Genomic DNA, 20,622 nt, shown 5'->3' on the forward strand with positions numbered 1-20,622 from the left:
AAAACACATTTCTAAATACCATTTATACAAGAGATTATGAGGAAGGGTGGGGTGGGATTCATATTATAATTGTTTTGCAGGAGACAGCAGTTTGACGAGAGGTCTACCCAGACCACTTCAACACATACCCACCTACTAGTTTTAATGTGAAAGCACGTTCAGTTAATTATCAGTACGCCCGCGGTTTTCTTTCTTTTCAAAAATGCCAGATGGATTAGTTTGTTCTGCAAATTAAAGGGCATGATTATTTTGAACGTTCAAACACAGGACGCCACCCACATGAATCCATGTTTGGTTGTATGCTCTGACAGATTGGTGAGGCCCAGCACAAGCATGGGGAAACCACAGAGGAATTTAAAATCTTACATTAATTCTACAACATGGCCATAGCAGTTTTATTATTGTTAGGTAATTGCAGGATGTAAACTAGCTTTAAACTTTCAATAGGTTGAGCAGACTTTAAAAGTTCAATCCATATCATTTAAAATTTAGAAAAACAACCATAATGACTAGGGTGAATTTTTTCTAAATATCCAAAATTAATCTTGGTGTGTCATAGAAGTTAGAACCCCATGTGAGAGGCTGGTGTACTAATAAGCAGAAGTAGAGTTTCTCTCATTTTAAACAAAACAGCAAGAACATTTTAAAAAGAAATTGCTTGCTTGCTTCAGTGAACTCCCTGCAGTTATACACCTTGCAGGATCTGAACAGCAGATAAGAGATTAAAGACTTCAGTAAAAAGCAGCTAAAGTTCACGGATAGTTTTTAAATTTAAGGAAATTAAAAATAAAATTATACTCATTACTTTCCCTAGGATCTGTGTTTTCATAAGGGTCAAAAACGTGGTCCTTCAATTTGTTTTTTTTTGTTTTTTTTAATGTAACCATTGTGGAAAGCTTTTTACAAAACAATTATAATGATGTAATTAACAGACAATCCACAACCTTCCTGCAATTTTCAGATAAAAGCATTAGACAATGGACGTCCACAGAAATCATCTACAGCACGCCTACATATTGAGTGGATAAAAAAGCCAGTGCCGTCCCCTGTCCCTCTGGTCTTTGATGAACCCTTCTACAACTTCACAGTGATGGAGCATGATAAAGTATCCGAGATTGTGGGGGTGGTCTCCATGCAGCAGCCAGCCACTCCTTTGTGGTTCGACATCACTGGTAAGCCAGAGCAGCTGGAGTCAAGTGGAATTGTCTCTCACTAGGTCAACTCTTCTCCTGACTGTCAATCATTTGATCTGAATTTTTATACTCAGTAGCAGTATCACTAAGGCAGTTTACCTGGATTTTTTTTTTAAATAAACCAATAATACTTCTTCATGAACTTGAGCAACTATATTTTTCAAACCATACCACAATCTAAATCATGACTTCGAAGTGCGTGGGTTGAGCAGATAGATATATGGATAAATGGATAAATGATGATGGTCTGCATAGATGTAGTTGTTATTTTTGCTTTACCTTTCTGCTTCAGGCTTCATATTTCTACATATTTAAACCTCAGGAGCAAAAGAAGACAGATTAACATATTTCGGACAACGCTAGACTTTGGAAAACAAATTATATGAAACATTAGTACCATATGTCTTTTTTAAAAGAAGTTATAGTTTATTAAGCATCTCAAACAGTGAAGAAAATTCTGCACTGGCGCAGAAACATTTAAAAGGCATTCCTGTTCGTTCTCTTATTTGTTATCATTGGCTGAACTTAAATAACATTAAAAACCAAACTGTATTGACCTTGACCACTTTTTTAAAAAAATCAAAACTTCAGATTAACGACTTCCTGACACAACAACAGTAACTTGGTTTCCATTGATAGAACTAAAGCTGTTTGTTTGTTTAATGAAACACGGTCATTTTGTGACTGCAAACGATGCTGTGCATTTTAAGAGATTTGTAAAACCCAAGCATCTCTCTTTGTTTTCAGCACCTGTATAATGTCTAGTGGTATAAAAATAAGAGAAGCAATGGAGATCTTTAAAAGCATGTATCATATTACATCTATATCAAAACTGTAAATAAAACAATTTACAGTAAATAAAGGGTACATCGAATTACATTTACCACATGGCATCATTAAAGCATCCCTTCTTCTATACAGTATCTGTGCTCATTTATTTCTATGTACACATACAGTAGCAGAACACATTTTGGGGACACTGACATCCCAACTGACAGTTGTATATACAGCTTTGGGTGAAGTAGCAGAACACATTTTGGGGACACTGACATCCCAACTGACAGTTGTATATACAGCTTTGGGACAAGCTTTGGGTGAAAGGTAAGAGCAGCAGTCACTGCTCTTAATACGTCAGTGGACAGGTTAACTGTGTTTGTGTCTGCTGACTGACTTTTATTTTGCAAAAGGGTGGGATGAAAAATCATATGACCATTATATCTGCTGAAGTAATGTGAGCTGATGAAGCTCTAGTTAACATTCATATCAATAACGCATTGGAATACATATCCTGCATATGCAGACTCCTGTCTTCCATCCTAAACACAAAGGATGTACATTCATCCATAAAATATTTTCCATATTTGCTTAGGGATGTCGGAACAGTTAATTAATAGTAAATAAATAGTTAATTAAGCTGTCATTCAGGAGAAAGTCCTTTCCATTTGACAATTCCACTAAGATGAGAAGCGTACTCTCATACATGGGCATGCACAGTATCTCGGTTTTTGTTCACTTTCTGTGTGTGAAAATATAAAGTTGCTCAAATTTAAAATGAAAGTTCAGGAAAAATCTTTAATTTTGAATACTTGAGTTTGTATTCAGCTGGTGATATACAGTACAGTAGATTTCTTCTCAAAGACAATTGAGAGAATTTGATTTTAATTTATTATTCCCACTACATGTTTTGAATATGATAGAACTCTTTACTGCTTGAGTTAATTGGGATGATATCTTAGGGTAAAGTTAGTCTCAAATGAAATTAGAATAACATATTATTTTAATAATAATAATAATAACAGCTTAATTGTTATATACTGTACCGGTAAGAATTGTTATAATACACTTAGTTGTGGTAGATAAAAATTACTGTGGCTAGCAAAAACTAGTGAGAGAAGGGGAAATGTGGTAGCAAAGAAGACGTTTTGAATATCCCCCTTTAACCAATATCACTTAAACGTTGAAGAAACTGTTACAAAATCATGAGTGCAAAATGGGATTATGTGTTACCTTCATTTTCAGTCTACACTTGAATTCCATCAAAACGTTCTGTTAACAATCTGAAAGAAGTTAACTGTATGCATTCTGTGTTTATGTTAGTTTATCCCACAGCATGGTAACTAAGAACTCATGGTATATAGAAATTGACATTAATTTACACAGTTCCATCTTAATATCTACAACGGATGTTTCCAGTTACCAGTCAAGTTTACTAAAAGCAAGCAGTGAAAGCACTTCATTTGATGAGAAACTAAATTAAACTTCTCTTCTAATCACTCAACTTGTTCATCAATTAGCATTCTTAAACTGCAGAGACTCTGTAATTCATGTTGCCTGTACCTGATTTTTCACTTATTACTGAATGATACTGAAAATGTAGGATAGGGCAGAAAATCCCATTTCCATTATTTAACAGTTCCTTATGGTTTTAAGTGATACCTGATTGTATTCCTGATTGTCTTTAAACTGCTAGCAGTTTCCTTCCTAGCCATCATTGATTCTGGTGATTATATGATTGTGTTTATTAAAAGTATTCTACAAGAGAACAAAGATGTGAAAATTAATAAAAATAATTCTGCGTCCTTAACCTTCCCTTGGAAGCTCTACTGAAGGAAATGTACTAAAGCCAAAGCTTATTTAACCATCTTGTATATTTCCCTTTTTTATCCATTTTTTTCATTTGTCCAACAAAGCATTGAAACAGTAAGTATAGAGAAGTATATACCTTCTGCATTTACTTCCAGCTTTTCATGCTTTGATTATCTTCTTTGTGACTTTCTTTGCCTTTGCTCCTTACTCAGGCTTCACATTTCTTTTTCTTAAACCATTTTCTTTCTTCCTTTCTCTTCCCTTTTCCTGTTAATGCTTCGCACCTTGAAGGTGGCAAACATTCCCGGGAGATGTTCTATATTCTTCAAACAGCTTGTGGCAGGAATTGTTCAACAGAAGGTATCTCCAGTTCGAACAGAACTGCATTCGATTTGTTTTACCATTATTGAACGCTTCTTTATTGTTTTCGTCAAAAATCTATCTGTAGATGGTGAACTGAGTACAGACCTGTTTATAGACACAGGCTTTCTAATGATAACATTTTTGAAGATGACAGCACTTCGTCTTGTTTTTTGGCTTAACAAATCTGACCTTAGATTTTTTGTTTGTATATGTGTTGCTATGTTGTTTTTTTCGTGGTAGAAGTTTGCTAAACATAAAAGTGAGGAACTGGTTTACCTCTAAAAATAATATGCTGATATATTTGCTAGATTTTGGGATATGTCAGTTTTGTCTGCATATCACTTTTATAACAATAAACTAACAATTTTACCTGTGAATTATTGTGATACATCTATTAAACCTTTCGGTCCTGAAAAATGTGTAACTTCAGGGGCAGAATAAGTAGTCCCATCATTTTAACCTTAAAAATGTAATGTGCTTATAAGTTATTCCTAGTAAGGTTATTCTTGGCATTCGGTGGCCAGACCAAAGCCTGTTTTAGAAGCATAGGGCACAAGGCAAGACACAAAATTGGACAGTGTGTTAACCCAAGACCAGAGATCTGGGAGGCAGAACTGTGAGTAGTGATGATCACCATGACACCACTTCACTCCTAGCAAATCCAAAGGATATTAACAAATATGAGGATATTAAATGTCTATTGCAAATTGTGAAACGTTAACGTATTATTAAATCGGTCATGCTTTGGTATTTGAAAAATCAGGAAAATGTATATTTTTTCACATTTGAGTTTCTATTAGTGGCTTTTAAGATGCTAGACAATGTCTGTGAAACTAAACATTGTGGTCATCTTCAATCATCCTGTCAGCATTCTGCGGAAATTTCTTGCAAAGCCTAATTATCTGGTTCATTGAATGAGCAATTATGCTTTGTGGGTAGTAGGATAATGCATGGTCACTCTGCTGATTTTAACAAAATACAGTTGTCTTGGATGATCTTTTAACACACACAAATAAGTGTATGGGCTCAGGTTATCGACAGAAGTTGGAAAATTGTGATGAAAATAAATGGGTAGCAGGTAATGAATAAATACTTGCAAGTGAAATCTTCACCTAAAAATCACAGATTAATTTCTCTGGCCAAGACCTGTCTGTAACTGTGAGAATTTCACATCACTGGACAATTAAACCATTTAAGTTTGGAGTTACTCCTTAAAATTATCTCAGACTTTTCTTTCTTATGAGTATGGCTATTTTTGTTACATAAGATAAGTATATAATGTGTAATAACTAAAGGCTTTATACTTCACTTTAGTGAGGACGAAGATTGTGACTTGAAAATCATGATGAATAGTTTAGTCTTGAAAGAATGCTTTTGAATTCTCCACTTGTCTTTCACTCCCTTGTCTGTTTTTTATCTTTACCTGTGTTTATGATAATTGTTTAAATATAGCTGTTACATTCAGATGTGATTGTTAGACTTTAAATGGAATGAGGTTCATGTTTAATTTTTCTTCAAGTAAATTGCATTTCACAAAGTTTCCTTGTTTTAATGCATTTAAATTACTAATATGTCTTCACTTACTGTAAGTTGTATACATTTAAAACACCAGTACAACTTGTTTCCTTGATACTGCACAAAATTATGATAAGCTGTTCAATTTCTACATCTCTTGTAAGTAGAACAGGTGCATTCTGAATTGTTTCTACAGACCTCACCATCATTATCCCCATAATAATTGCCATAATTCACAATACCACTATTTCAAGCATTTGTGAGGAAGAAAATTAGTTTCTGTCACTACCTTAGCTAGTAGATGCTAGCAAGAAAGGTTGACAGATTTATTGAGTTTTTATTCTTGAACAACAAACACATTTTAATTGGTGCTTCATTCCTGTTGTCATCTTCATCTGTATGCAGAGGATCCATAAGGAAAAAATGACATTTGTATGTCTCATAAAAAGGTATAACTGTTCAAGGGCTAACAGTGTAAAATTAATTAGTTTTTTTGTTTTTCTGTTTGCTCCCAAATTAACTTTTAGTGCAACAGAGAACCAGCCTTTTGTGTTTGCCATTGAAGGGATAAAGTAATGAACTTTTAATCTATTTTTAAGGAAAGGATGCAATTTTGATGTTCAGCAGAGTATTTAATAGCTACTTTGTGTGAAGGGGTTTTGTTTTCCTCTGTAATTTATTGAAGAACTTGTCCTTCTTTTTAAGTCTGAAACCAGATGTGATTGTTTAGCTTGATTTCAATGCAACATTTTGTCATTAGAGCTGAATAGTCTTTTGCTTTAAAAAGTCTTTCACATAGTATTTATGGCAAATCAATTTAAAGCAAAGCTAAACACTGCAACAGTGTGTTTTTTCTGACAGGGCTCTGCAGAAGTCTATGGAGAATTCCTGATCACTTTGAATTATGACGTTAATTACATATTCTGGGTAATTACATGCTTGCAAGCAATTAATGAGGGTCAAGTGTATATGATGATGGTTAACATGTTTTTTTTTCAGTAATTCAGAAGAATAGGGCCACAGCTCAGCAGCAAATGTTTATTTCAGTAGTGTTTTTTCTTGAACCCATGATAATTCTTTACTTTTTTCAACTTTTTATATAAATTCGAATTTGATACATGAGCATTGTGTGCTCGTTGACAGTGAGAGAATGGTGAAGAAAGAAATTTGGTACATCTTAAGTAGAAATGTTTACTCTTTAATGCATATCCATAGAAAAAAGAAAAAAAAGGATTTAATAGATGAAATCTCTTGCAGAGTTGAGGTCAGATTATTTGGAATGCACTGAAGAATGAAACAGCAGTAGCTCTTTTCTTGTTTTGAGTTCTCTGCAGCAAACTAAAGTAGTGCGGCATCAGCCATAAAACTAAGCAATGATTAAGCCTACTAATTCAGCCTAATGCTTAAAATCAGAAAAAGACCAAGGAGCATCAGGTCTTTAAATCAATTTGTTTTGTGAAATGGCACTGCCTTTTAATTAAGGTTTTTTGTCATTGTTTAATCTGGGTGAAAAGTACATTACTAGGTGGAACTAAAAATAAACTTGGAGCTTTAGTTTCTTTTGCCAAAGCTTTCCATTTTGGCTCCTGATGGGTTAATTTCCTTTAGAAAAACATTCTGCAGATATTTACTAATTTAAGACCAGATGTTGAATAATTTTGTACATGCCATAGTGTACAAAAACCTAGCCTGAAGTTAAAATGCAAAATAAAAAAAAAGACTTTATCACCATGTTTATTATTGCAGCAGATGTATACAGTGTGAGATGAATTTTGGTAAGTTATACTATAGCACTGCAGCACACCTACTGACCATGAAAAATATGATCTAATATGAAGTGTTGTGCTTCAGTTTTAGTAGAATAAATTCTGGGAGATGTTGTTCGCTATCATAGGACTGAAGCATCATGAAATTGAGAGAGTTTCAGTAATGCAGTCAGTGTAAAAGATACTGTATAGAGGACTGAATGGCATGACAATTGGAATACATTTTACAGCACTAAGCAGACTTTTTGTCATTCTGAAATTACAACATATGGCTGTTAAGAGTGCTTTCTTTTTAGTAGTTGTGTTCAGCACACTGTATGGAAGGTTACATAATGTTACCTAGAATTTAAAAAGCTACAAATTGTTGTAAAATTAGTTTTTACTTTAGATTTGTAGTTTGAGAAAGGTTTTGTAATTTTGTTTATCACATTAATATCACGTCAATATTTTTAGAAGCATTTTCTCCCTGTCTCCCTGTTTTGCTGTCGTCTTTTCCTTTTTATTAGTCATAACCAGAATATAAATAGATACATTAAGCCATGCACTTATTTACCATCAGGAAACAGTGAAGACAACCACATACAGTACAGTACGTAGGCTTAAAGCAAAGCAAGGGGGCTGCTTCTTCAGTTATTCTGTAAATGAGCACTTGATGTTTTGACTCAGAAAGCAATGACACATGGATTAAATCATGGCTATTTTTTAAAACGACATAAATCTAAAAGAAATCAAGCCAAACTTTAGCATTTGAGATAACCCAATTAATGAAAGGTACAGACAAATCAGCGTCTTACAAGATAGGATGCAGGAATTGAAGTACAAAACTAAGCTAGGGGGTGCATAGTTTCACGCTGCCTGCTGGTATCTTTACACTTTTAATGCTGAAGATAAAAAATAAATCTCAACGATAACCCTGTTGGCATTGAATTGTGTTTTTCACAATTGTGTTTCTATGGAAATGACTGGATATTTTTTGTAAATTATTTAAAACAGTGCAGTTAATATCAAGACAAAGGTAGAATGTAGCAACCATTTCTACATCTTTGAAGGTCTGCAGTTGAGTTTATTGCAAGAACTGCATCGTACCTATTAGGAAGAATATAAAAATCTAAAATGTGTAATGAACCTACAGGTTTTTATTTCTATGTATTTTTTTTTTGAAAATGTTGCAGATGGCCAGGAAATTTATTTCGCAAGTACAATTAAATTAATGGCTATAAAGGAGGATTTTGTTTTTCATTTTCATGCTTCTGTTGCATTACTAGAAATACTTTGTAGAATTACAGATTTATAAGGTTTTACAGTTTACAAATAAGCAACATGTACTGGATTTATATAAATTGTGGTTTTGTTTGTTTTTATGTAAATTTTGAACTTATTTTTCTCCATACAGCCTAATACCTTGACAGCAGTGAATTCTTAAGGTTCTTTTATCCCAGCCTGCCATAGAATTATCTGCATTCCCACATGTGAATCAATTACAGTCCTGAGATTCTGCTCAGTAACAGAGTTCACTTCTTAAGTTCCATTTCACAGTGCTTATACAGAGTTCAGGCTCCTCTAAATTTGTTTTTAATGATAAAAATAGTCTTGAAAAATTGCACATTCTGAATTTTGAATGGAGGAGAAACATGTCTTTGCTCTGGGTTTTTCTATTTTTCCCCTTCCCTCTTAATTCAAGTGATACATTATAAGCTCAGCATTGCATGTGTGGAATGATAATGTATTTATTTCACTCTTCATTATCAAGCTCTCAACAGTCATGAATGCCTTTATTTTCGAATTTCCCTAGGTGGAAACTATGACAGCATATTTGACATTGAAAAAGGCGTGGGGACGATTGTCATTGCAAAGCCACTGGATGCAGAGCACAAGTCATTGTACAACATGACTGTAGAGGTGACTGATGGAACCAATGCAGCCTCCACACAGGTACACAGTTTCTAATGTGTTGACAGCAGTACTACTATATGGCCTGTTTGCTTCTAATTCTATTTTTGAACTCAGAATGAAGACCTCTGTGTTGTTATTTTGTTCTTCAGACCTGCAGACTGATGTAAAAGTGATTTTTTTAAACTAACTGTACAGTACAAACCACTGTTTATGGTTCAGTGTTATAGTTTCATATGGTCTGTGTGGATTTATTAATCCATACATTTGCTTCTAGTTCAGTGCACATGGTGACGCACAAGGAATAAAAATTGAGATATTTAAACAGGTCCTGGGCATTGTAAAGTCAAGTTTGTTAAATAATGTAATGTCTTCATGGAGATTAATAACACAAACTACATGCAATATCGGTTGCAAAGCTTTTATAAAAAAGTCTTGAAATTCAGGGGATTTCCCCATTTATTCTACATCATCTTAATATAGCTTTTATTTCCGAGAACAACGTCCATTATTAACGACAATTATTTAAAGTATTCTGAACTGCATGATCTATTATGTCAACAGGTTTTATGAATGACCCTGCCAGACATGTTAATTCTGGTAGAATCTGTTCTAGGACCAAGATAAAACACTTTTTTGCAGTAAGTGTAATTTATCAATGGTCAAGGTGAGAGGTTAAGAAAGAGATTATTGTTAGAATCCCAAGTTATTCATCATGTTTTTGTATCAGCCAAGTGTTACAAATGATCTTCAGATTTCTGCATTTCAACCTATAAGGTTAAGGCCCTGATAAGTCTTAAGTTGCAACTTTCAATTCTGAAAACATTGAGAGTGAAGAGCCACTTTGTCTCTCTTTTGAGTGTCTGTGTGAATGTGTCACTTTAACAGATATTACGTGGTAAAAGAACACCCACTTGCATCAAAAGAAATATTCACTCTATTTAGACATATTTGTTTTTGAAAAAAGTGTATGGATTTTTTATATTATTTCACCCTGCAGAAAAGTCTCACCTGCAGAAAAAGTCTTTAAAATTAATCTAATCTTAATCTAGGCTTTAGTTTCAGAAAAACACATAAAATGCACTGATATTTCCCACTTATCTAGAAAAAAAGGGCTTTCATGCCTTATGGGTGTTGGAGGCTGGACTGTGTTAGTCCACTGTTGCTCATCATCTAGAGTGACCGCAACTGACAATTTTTAGGCTGGCAAGTCACAACACAAGTCATGATACCTGGTCAAGATTGATAAATCATCATGCTTTTGCCTCTATAAATTCTACCACAAAAGAAACACAAGGTTGCAACAACCCACATATCAGCATTTCAGTTGTGAGGAGGCAGCTTAACAATGATTCTTTAGAGGGCAAATGATCACAAGTGATCATTAAGTGAGGGATGAACCTCCTGTGGACTTACTAGCAGTGAAATTTTCTCTTTCTCTTTAGCGCTGAATCCAGATTTGTCTTTTGTGTAGTGCGCCCCGATGGTAACTTACTGTATAACTACTGTGTGTAACAGACCCATCAATGCCAAGTCCAAGTACAATGGTCTGGGTAGGACTGTAGCTACAAAACTTGTAGTGATTGATTGCAATCTGACTGCATGGCATTTCACTGATGTCTTTGGACCTCATTTCCTGCCCTTCACGCAAGCCCATCCTGACATGACACATGTACCCTATTCACCAGACTTGAGCCCTGTTGGACATCGAAAAAGTGTATGTTTGTCAAGGCTCTACAAGAAGAATGGGACAGAAATGATCAAGATATCATCTGTAACCTGTTGCAGAGCATCATGCATCACCCATGTACAGCTAGTATGGTCCACACACGCATCTAGCCAATGGCTTTCACAGACGACACCCCGTTGATCAAAACTGCTGATGAAAAATGTTAATCAGTATAATGGATTACCTATGTCACGTCTGTTCAATGAAATGTCAGCACACCTGCTGAATAAAAAAGATTTCACTTCACTGATAGCTTTGTGAATTTGGTGCAGTTATAAGTGATGTTTCTTTTGATGCTTAGTATATAAAGAGAAAATGATACATTCATATCTTTTTCCTTCACAGGTGTTTTAACTGATAAACACAGAGGTAAAATATTAATCCCGAACTAAAGATTGTGTGTAGAATACTAAAAAACAAAGATGTGAAACAGCAAAGTGTCATTGTTGCTTAGATGTAAGTAGCTAGACTAAACTTTGGATTAAATGAAAACTGACCCACCACCCTGCTTTCAATATCAAGCCTATTGGTTTTAGTATCTTGTAATGGTGCGTCTACCCAATGGAAACCCAATTCAGAATTTTGATTTAGTCTGAATCTAAGAGCAGATGTGTTTTCTGCTATGTAATAAGTATTTTTAAATTTGTACATATTCAGTGTCTAGTGGATGCTTTGATGTTGTTTGCTTTCTGCATTGGATGCATTATTTGAAGTACCATGTGCTGTGGAAGCACATTGTTCCGACTACTGGCTGCGGTCAGAAAGTCTATTTGATATCACCTATGCATCATTCAGAATTGACAAGGTTATTAGAGTAAAGACCACCTACTGTTTCTGAGTGCTACTTTATGTGACATGAAGACAAAAGGACTTCACTGCTGTACCATGTCAAAACAGATCTGAGCCCAGTTAAAAATTGCATAACACACTTAGCGACTTCTTGTAAGGTAATACTAGCAGTGAAAAGTGTATTTCATAACTTCTTATTACAGGTTATTCATTACAAATGGTTTGTGGCCCTTAATAAGGACTATAAGGTGTTTCCTTTTTTAGTGCCCTTTAAGGAGACTGCTTGAAAAGATTAATTTGATAAAGCGCAGATAAAGCTGATTGGACACACAGCACCTATTAGGGATACCAGAAAACTTGCAAAAATGTTTCCTTTCCATGAACTGGAAAAATAGCACATGTCAGGGTGTTTGCGCTAGCATTCTAGATGTTAAACTCATATAATTTTCAGTCCATCAAAGGAAATATTCATTCAAAATTCAGGGAGGAATTTCTAGTTTTCAGTCCTTTGCTGTAGTTTCAAGCTTAAACATTATTTGCATTTTTATAGAGTTGAGTTTTACATAGCACAGGTCCTTCACATACATATTTTAACTGCTCTTTAGTGTCCATACAAAAAAGTGAAACCACATTTCTTCTGTTTATACAGTATATATTAATTCAGTTGCTGAAGTTATGCTGTCAAAACCAAAAAATATTGGAACTGTGGTCAGATTAAAAGATAATGTATTTTTCTTCCTCAGTTTTCTTTCAGGTTTATATGTACTATAAATAAGATCACTTGTTTTAGTTAGCTTTTCCCACAGACCACAGTGAATAATGGTAAGGAATAGGCTTTTTCTTTTAAATGGTGTAGGCACTTATATGTATGCTTAGTAGGCTGCATCTTTTATCAAAATGTTGCTTCAGCTTTAGGGAATAGGAAGTGAACAAACAGACCTGGAGAAGGGTTTTTTTTCTGAAAGATAACAAGAGCTGAATGCAAATGAAGGCTTACTGCGGGAATGAAAGAAAAGCCAATCCTCGTTAAAGACTCGAAGAATTAAAGGGCCAAATTAAGCCAAAATCAGCTTTTTCCTGTCCCTGAGACGGAATAGTTTCTGACACTGAAAAACTAATTACTGTTCAGACTGCTTAAGAGGGGAAGTAAACTTTTCATAAACAACAAAGGAGCATACTTTGATGAGTTCTCCTTACCTCTTGTGTAACAAGCGTATTATGAATATGGCATGTTAATTACCTTGCATTATGATTTATTTGTGTTTATTTAATTATATTTTTGGATGAATTAGGTTGGTTTTAGAAAATGGGAAGACCAGTCCCATTGTAAATGCAACAACACGAATGATGCTATAGAAAAGCCCAGAATGATATTATAGAAGATCTTCTGGAGGCTTTGTTTCTTTAAATAAAAAATGTGGGTCATCTCGCTTAATCATCATGTCATAGCAAAACACTTCCTTTCTTTTGTTGTGATTTGTGTATTGCTCAGTCCACTTAGAATAACAAAGCTGCTGCCTACGAATCAATCACCTTTTGTTATTTTCAGTTATTATTCTGTGCAGTCTATTAGTGGTTTCTTTTCGGCATCTCTCTCCCTGCCATTTGACACTCTTGTCCCATCTGTCTGCTTAGTCTCTTAATGCCGTTGGCACCGAAAAACTCATTGGAACCCATGGGATCACTGATGGACAAGTAATACAGACAACAATTTGTATTTCGTCTCCCTACAGGGAATCCGTCAGATCTGAAAATAGGTAGTTGACAGTTGGGACTAGGGCAGAGCTTAGGGGCAAAGGAAAGTTATTATTCCCACTTCATTTTTTCCAGAATGAAAAGTAATGTGGCTGCATTGTCTTTAGAGATGATTCATTGTGGTTGTCGGTTGTGCACTACTGTAGCATTAAAGGCAGCCAGGATTTGCCTCTAGAAATCACAACACTGGAAACAAAAGCAGCTTTCAGAGATTTCCAGGTCTAAATAAAAGGACTTGCAGACGGGACACTTTTTCCCATTGTTGTTGGAAAGCTGCAAAACATGGGAGAAATTCTTTGTCATGGTTTGGAAATCAGAATGGCCATGGGAGTCAGATAACAGCAGTTTTTAAAGTGCTCACAACTCAATATTTAGTATTCTATTTTTATCTTTTTGTAAAGATTCCTATTTTCTTTTTTGTGCGGTAAGCTTCTTAATTAAGTTTGGGAAAATTTTCTGTGCAAGATGATAGCATTGTTTGCCTTGTGTGGTTTCACCCTCCATATGCTGTCAAAAAGAACTGTGGATGAAAACATTGTTAAACCAGCAGTTTCGACAAATGGTTGCAAGGTGAGCTCTGAATATCAAAAACAGAGCTACCTTTGATCTCAGATTTGGTCAGCACTTGAGTCACATACAGTCTTCATTTGTTTAGAAAACCTTTGGCACAATCCCCTTTTCGCAGTCTTTTTACATCTGTCTTGTTTTGCACCTCAGGTGTTTGTTACAGTGCTGGATAACAATGACAATGGCCCAGTGTTCTCCCAGCCTAGTTATGACATCACCATCTTGGAGGACACACCTGCTGACACAGAGGTTCTCCAGGTAGTAGCCACGGATAAAGATGAGAAGCATAAACTGAGCTACTCCATCCATAGCAGCATTGACCCCGCCAGCATGCGCATGTTCAGGATAGACCCTGGCACAGGAACAATATACACAACGGAGAGACTGGACCATGAGTCACGTGCCCAGCACATCCTCACTGTCATGGTAAGAGACCATATCTCTGGCAGACAGTTCATGTTTAAACACAATTAAATGTTAAGTTCTCTTCAGGCTTTTAAATTGATTTAAAAAAAACATTTTTAATATATTCAAAACTTTTCCAATTGTTTATTATTATGCAATGGTTATTATGTCCATTTTTATAAGAACAATACTCTTAATGTTTCATTCTGACAAAATAACAGTTATTGTGAAGTCAAAGGAATCTTGCCGATTTTAAATTTTCTGTTTGCTTAATTTCTTAAGAAGTTTAGCTGACTGATCACTGATAAATAAGATTGATTAAATCAGTTGATTATAGAAACTGGAAATAAGTGAGTGAGCAATTATTACTTTATGCTGACAAGTACGTAATTCTAAATCAAGAAGCAGCATCCTGAAACAGAAACTTAATTTATTTTAAATAATGTCAAAGTTGTACGTATGGTAGTAATAAAAAATGATTTACGTCTGCCTGTTTCTGTTAAGAAAAAGAACATGTATAAAACATTTTCTGGAATAGCAAATTGCTGATTTCTATCAATTGTGTTTCGACTGTTATGTGGTCACAATGAAATTGAAATTAATAAAGATTGAGGCCTAAGATGATTTTGTAATTTATTTGGAACCACAATATGTAGTCATTTCAAGTTAATAAACACAGATGACCCTGATACCATTCTAAATTGGTTCTGTCTTGCTTCATTGTGCTTTAGCTGGATAGTTTCACAATCGTAAGATATTCAATAACTTCAAGAAAGTATCTTTAAAAAATGTAATTATTATAGTGGTATTTGCATTGCACATTCAGCACTTTAAAGAGATGAATATTGAAGAATTTAAAATGGTGTACTTCCCCAACCATTGTTCCTATTATAATGTTATTAGAAATATGCTTATTTCTTTTCTGAAATGTTTTCAGAATACACAGAAACACAAGTCTCATCAGTGAGTGTTCAGGAAATGGTTGTGGTGGTGTATTGACATACATGTTCTCATTTTGCTGCACTCTTATCTGATATGATTAGGTGAGAGACCAGGAATTTCCATATCGAAGAAACTTGGCACGGGTCCTTGTTTATGTTGAGGATACAAATGACCACGTCCCCTATTTCACCAGTGCTCTTTATGAGGGGTCTGTGTTTGAGTCAGCTGCCATTGGGACTGCCGTAATACAGGTCACAGCTTTAGACAAGGATAAAGGGGAAAATGCAGAACTCTTATACTCAATAGAAGCAGGTAAGAGACATCTAATTTCTGACAAAAATTAAGCATAGATGCCTGGAATAGTCTGGATTCTTGGAAATAATTCTGTTTTCATTTACAATCATTACTGTATATTAAAAAGGAAAGCTTTGATTAAAATACTTTGCAGTTTGAAATGATACTGATACAATGTTCAAAAGTTGGAAAGAGGTTAAAAGTAGTCTTTTGTTCAAATTGTTGAGCTGATTCCTTGAGAAAATAGTTAACTCATACATATTTAACTATGTATGTTACCTAGTAACTGAAATTATATTGCAAGTTTAAACTCCATTTTAAAATAAAAAAAGTTTATAAATAATGACCATTAAATAAGGTTGACAGATGTGAAATGGATCTATTAATTTCACATATATTTTGCACTTTATTCTTGTTTATTTAGGTTTTTTTGTAATCTTTTCAGGAAATACTGGAAACACTTTCAGGATTGAACCAGTGCTGGGCATCATATCAGTCGCCAGAGAGCTGGACCTTGCCTCTATTGGCCATTATGTCATCACCGTGAGAGTTACTGACAATGGTTCTCCTCCATTGGGTGCTACTACAATGGTCCGGATCTCAGTGACCCTCTCTGACAACTCCAGTCCTAAGTTCCCTCAGAAAGAATATCATGCTGAAATCAATGAAAATGTGGTTGTTGGTACATCAGTCATCCTAATTGCTGCTGTGAGCCAGTCTACTTTGATATATGAAATCAAGCATGGAAATAGCGAAAGAGCATTTAAAATTAATCAATATTCAGGAGTCATTACCACTCAAAAACTCCTTGATTATGAAACTGTTACTTCATATCTGTTGATCATTCAGGCAACCAACATGGCAGCAATGGCTTCTAATGTTACCGTTAATATTCAGATCATTGATGAAAATGACAATCCCCCAATATTTCAACAGCTAAGGTACACAGGAAGTATTAGCGAAGCTGTTCCCATCAACAGTATTGTTTTGTGTTCTGACAACAGCCCCTTGGTTATAAAAGCTACGGATGCTGACAAAAACCAAAATGCCCTCTTGGTATATCAGATAGTAGAAGATACAGCTAAAATGTTTTTTACAGTGGATTCAAGCACGGGGTCCATAAGGACCATTGCTAATCTGGACCATGAAACATTTGCACGTTTTCACTTTCATGTACATGTAAGAGACAGTGGCAAGCCCCAGTTAACAGCAGAAAGTCCTACTGAGGTCACTATCCAAGTAATTGACACAAATGACTCCCCGCCTAAGTTTTCTCAGGATGTCTACGAAACCATTTTGTTACTTCCAACATACGTAGGGGTAGAGGTTCTTAGGATTTCAGCCACTGATCCTGACTTAAACGTCCCATCTGAACTTATTTACACCTTAGCAGAAGGAAGCATGGACCATTTTTCAATGGAATCCACCAGTGGCATTCTTACTGTAAAGAACAATAATTTTTCTAAAGACCGCTATCGATTTAATGTGAAAGTTTCTGATGGGAAGTTCTCCAGTACTGCTTTGATCACCATATTAGTCAAGGAAGCAATGGAGAGTGGTCTTTACTTTACACATAATATGTATTCTACTTCTATCCTTGAGAATAAAACCAACATAACGAAAGTGGCTGTAGTCAATGCTGTAGGAAACCGTCTGAATGAACCTCTGAAATACAGTCTTTTGAATGCCGGCACCAAGTTCAAGATTAAGTCAACATCAGGAGTGATTCAGACAACTGGAGTTCCTTTTGATAGAGAAGAACAGGAGTTTTATGAACTTGTCGTGGAGGCTAGCCGTGAACATGACCTTTTGCGAGTAGCAAGGGTGATGGTAAAAGTCCAAGTTGAAGACATCAATGATAACCCACCAGTGTTTGTTGGTCTTCCATACTATGCTGCAGTGCAGGTAGAAGCTGAACCTGGGTCTCCAATATATCGAGTCACAGCAGTGGACCGAGACAAAGGGATTAATGGGGAAGTGGCCTACTACTTAAAGGATGATCATGGACACTTTGAGATCAACAGACATACTGGTGACCTCACTCTGAAAAAAGCCTTTGAGTCTGACTTGTCCAATGCTGAATATGAGGTTGTTGTTTTTGCAAAAGATGGTGGCTATCCTTCTCTTTCTAGTACCATTGAGTTTCCAATCACTGTGGTGAATAAAGCCATGCCTGTTTTTGATAAGTCTTTCTACGTAACTTCTGTTAACGAGGACATTGCGGCTCATACACCCATTCTTAGTATTAATGCTACCAGTCCTGAAGGTCAGAACATTATATATACAATAGTGGATGGTGATCATTCTTCACAATTTAATATTGACTTTGACACTGGGATTCTAAGTGTTATTAATTCACTAGACTATGAGGTCACTCCGCTATTTCGGCTGATTGTAAGGGCAACTGATTCCCTAACAGGAGCCAGAGCTGAAGTTGATGTGGATATAACTGTGCTTGATGTAAATGACAATGCTCCAGTGTTTGAAAAAATGTTCTACAAAGCAACCTTGGCCGAAACCGCCATGATCGGGACCCCTGCTGTTCAAGTTGTGGCAACAGACAAGGATTCGGAAAAAAATAACATAATGCGCTACCAAATTTTTTCAGATGTATATAACAGCACTGACTATTTTCATATAGACAGCAGCAGTGGGCTGATATTGACAGCTCGCATGCTAGACCATGAAATGATACAGCAGTACAACTTTATTGTTAGAGCAACTGACAATGGATTCCCTCCGCTAAGCAGTGAAGTATCAGTTACTGTCTATGTGAATGATATGAATGATAACCCACCAGTCTTCAATCAGCTACTCTATGAATCATACGTCAGCGAACTTGCTCCAAAGGGACATTTTGTGACCTGTGTCCAAGCATCAGATGCAGACAGTTCTGATTTTGACAAACTAGAGTACAGCATATTGTCAGGGAACGAGCGAATGAATTTTGTAATGGACAGTAAAACAGGTGCCATCACATTGTCAAACCACCGTAAGCAAAGGATGGAACCCGTGCACAGCCTGAATGTTTCCGTTTCAGATGGTGTCTTCACTAGTACTGCCCAGGTTCATATTAAGGTTCTCGGAGCAAACCTCCACAGTCCTGTTTTCACTCAAAGCGTGTATGTCGCAGAGGTCCGGGAAAATGCAGCTTTGGGCTCAAAGGTATTCCAGGTGAAGGCAACTGATGTAGATTCTGGACCATTTGGACAAATCACTTATTCATTTGTCAATGATTTAGGTAATGATCAGTTCTCCATTGACGTCAACGGTCAGATTACAACAATGGAAAAACTGGACAGGGAAAGCCCTGCAAACAAAAATATTATTCTGACTGTAATGGCTTTGGATGGTGGTGGTAAAGCTTCTTTTTGCACTGTCAGAGTGATATTAGTGGATGAAAATGACAATGCCCCTCGCTTCAGAGCAGTAGAGTATAGGGCTAGTGTCAAAGCAGATGCTGGGAAGGGTTTCCTGGTCACACAGATTCAGGCTCATGACCCAGACGATGGAGCCAATTCTAGGATTACTTATTCGCTTTACAGTGAGGCACATGTTCCTGTGGTGGACATTCTCGAAATAGATCCTGACAATGGATGGATGGTCACAAAAGGTAGCTTTAACCACTTGAAAAATTCTATCCTTTCATTCTTTGTAAAAGCTGTCGATGGAGGAATTCCTATGAAACATTCTCTTGTACCTGTTTACATCCATGTCTTGTCTCCTGAAACAATAATACCTTCCTTCACCCAGCCACAGTACTCTTTTACAGTCCCAGAAGACATCCCCATAGGAGCTGCACTTGGTTCTGTCCACCTTGCCCTGGGACAGTCTGCAATGTTTACCATAGTCAATGGAGAAATGGGAGAAAACAACCAAGAAGAGGTGTTTGTAGTTGAGAAGGACACAGGTGTCATCAAGTTAGACAAGGCCCTTGATCATGAGGTTATTGATGCCTTTCACTTTAAAGTCTCTGCCACTATGAAGCAAGGGCGTATAGACTCTGTCACTGTTGTGGATGTGGAAGTAAAGGTACTGGATTTAAATGACAACAAGCCTTCTTTTGAAACAAATATTTATGAGGCAGTTGTAATGGAGGGAATGCCAATTGGGACTAAAATAATCCAAGTGAGAGCCTTGGATGCAGATTGGGGAGCAAATGGGCAAGTCACCTACAGTTTAGTTCCTGCTCCTAGCACAGAACTGGACTGGACAACAGAACCTTTTACTATTGACAGCACCACGGGCTGGATCACCACTTTGAAAGATCTGGACCACGAGACCCATCCCTCCTATATATTTGGGGTGATGGCAACAGATCTTGGAGAGACCATTTCTCTTTCTTCTACAACAACAGTTTCTGTAGTCATCACAGATACTAATGACAATGCCCCCAATTTTGTGGAGGAATTTTACAAAGGTTCAGTAAGAGAAAGCGATCCGCCAGGGGAGGTGGTAGCAGTGCTGCACACACAAGATGCTGACACTTCTGATATCAACCGCCAGGTCAGCTTTCATATAACAGGTAAGAACTGTTTTGGTAACAACAATCTTTCTAGTTGTTCGGCTGTTTTTTTAAAAAATCCACCATTAATGAATATGTGTATGTTATGTACATATCATTTAGACTTTTAATTCTAAAAGACTGATGGATGCATCCAGAATCTTTAAAAAAAATGAGAACACGACATAATGTCTGGTAACTGCCTGATCCAAATTCCTGATTCTGTACAACTAAATTTAGACACAGAAATAGGCAAGGTAGTAATTTCGCAACTGGTGAGCCTTGGAAATTGGCTTGCAATGCATGGTTATGGTGGTAATTCCA

At 36.1% G+C, this 20,622-nt stretch overlaps 1 protein-coding gene across 10 annotated transcripts in view; it reads left to right on the forward strand.

Annotated features, from left to right (window-relative positions):
- The window catches only part of LOC148658177 (protocadherin Fat 3-like), a 203,681-nt gene that overhangs the window by 135,785 nt on the left and 47,274 nt on the right, over window positions 1-20,622 (forward strand). For 7 of the 10 annotated variants that reach the window (XM_088639234.1, XM_088639235.1, XM_088639231.1 and 4 more), the window contains 6 exons: window positions 962-1,172; window positions 4,071-4,139; window positions 9,216-9,355; window positions 14,304-14,579; window positions 15,602-15,812; window positions 16,240-20,319. In XM_088639234.1, coding sequence (XP_088495360.1) covers window positions 962-1,172; window positions 4,071-4,139; window positions 9,216-9,355; window positions 14,304-14,579; window positions 15,602-15,812; window positions 16,240-20,319 — 4,987 coding nt within the window. The remainder of the gene's footprint in view (window positions 1-961; window positions 1,173-4,070; window positions 4,140-9,215; window positions 9,356-14,303; window positions 14,580-15,601; window positions 15,813-16,239; window positions 20,320-20,622) is intronic. The other 3 variants (XM_088639237.1, XM_088639238.1, XM_088639241.1) reach the window with 1 other exon arrangement.

This window comes from Lepisosteus platostomus, chromosome 7 (assembly GCF_059453375.1).
Source record: "Lepisosteus platostomus isolate fLepPlt1 chromosome 7, fLepPlt1.hap1, whole genome shotgun sequence".
NCBI lineage: Eukaryota > Metazoa > Chordata > Actinopteri > Semionotiformes > Lepisosteidae > Lepisosteus > Lepisosteus platostomus.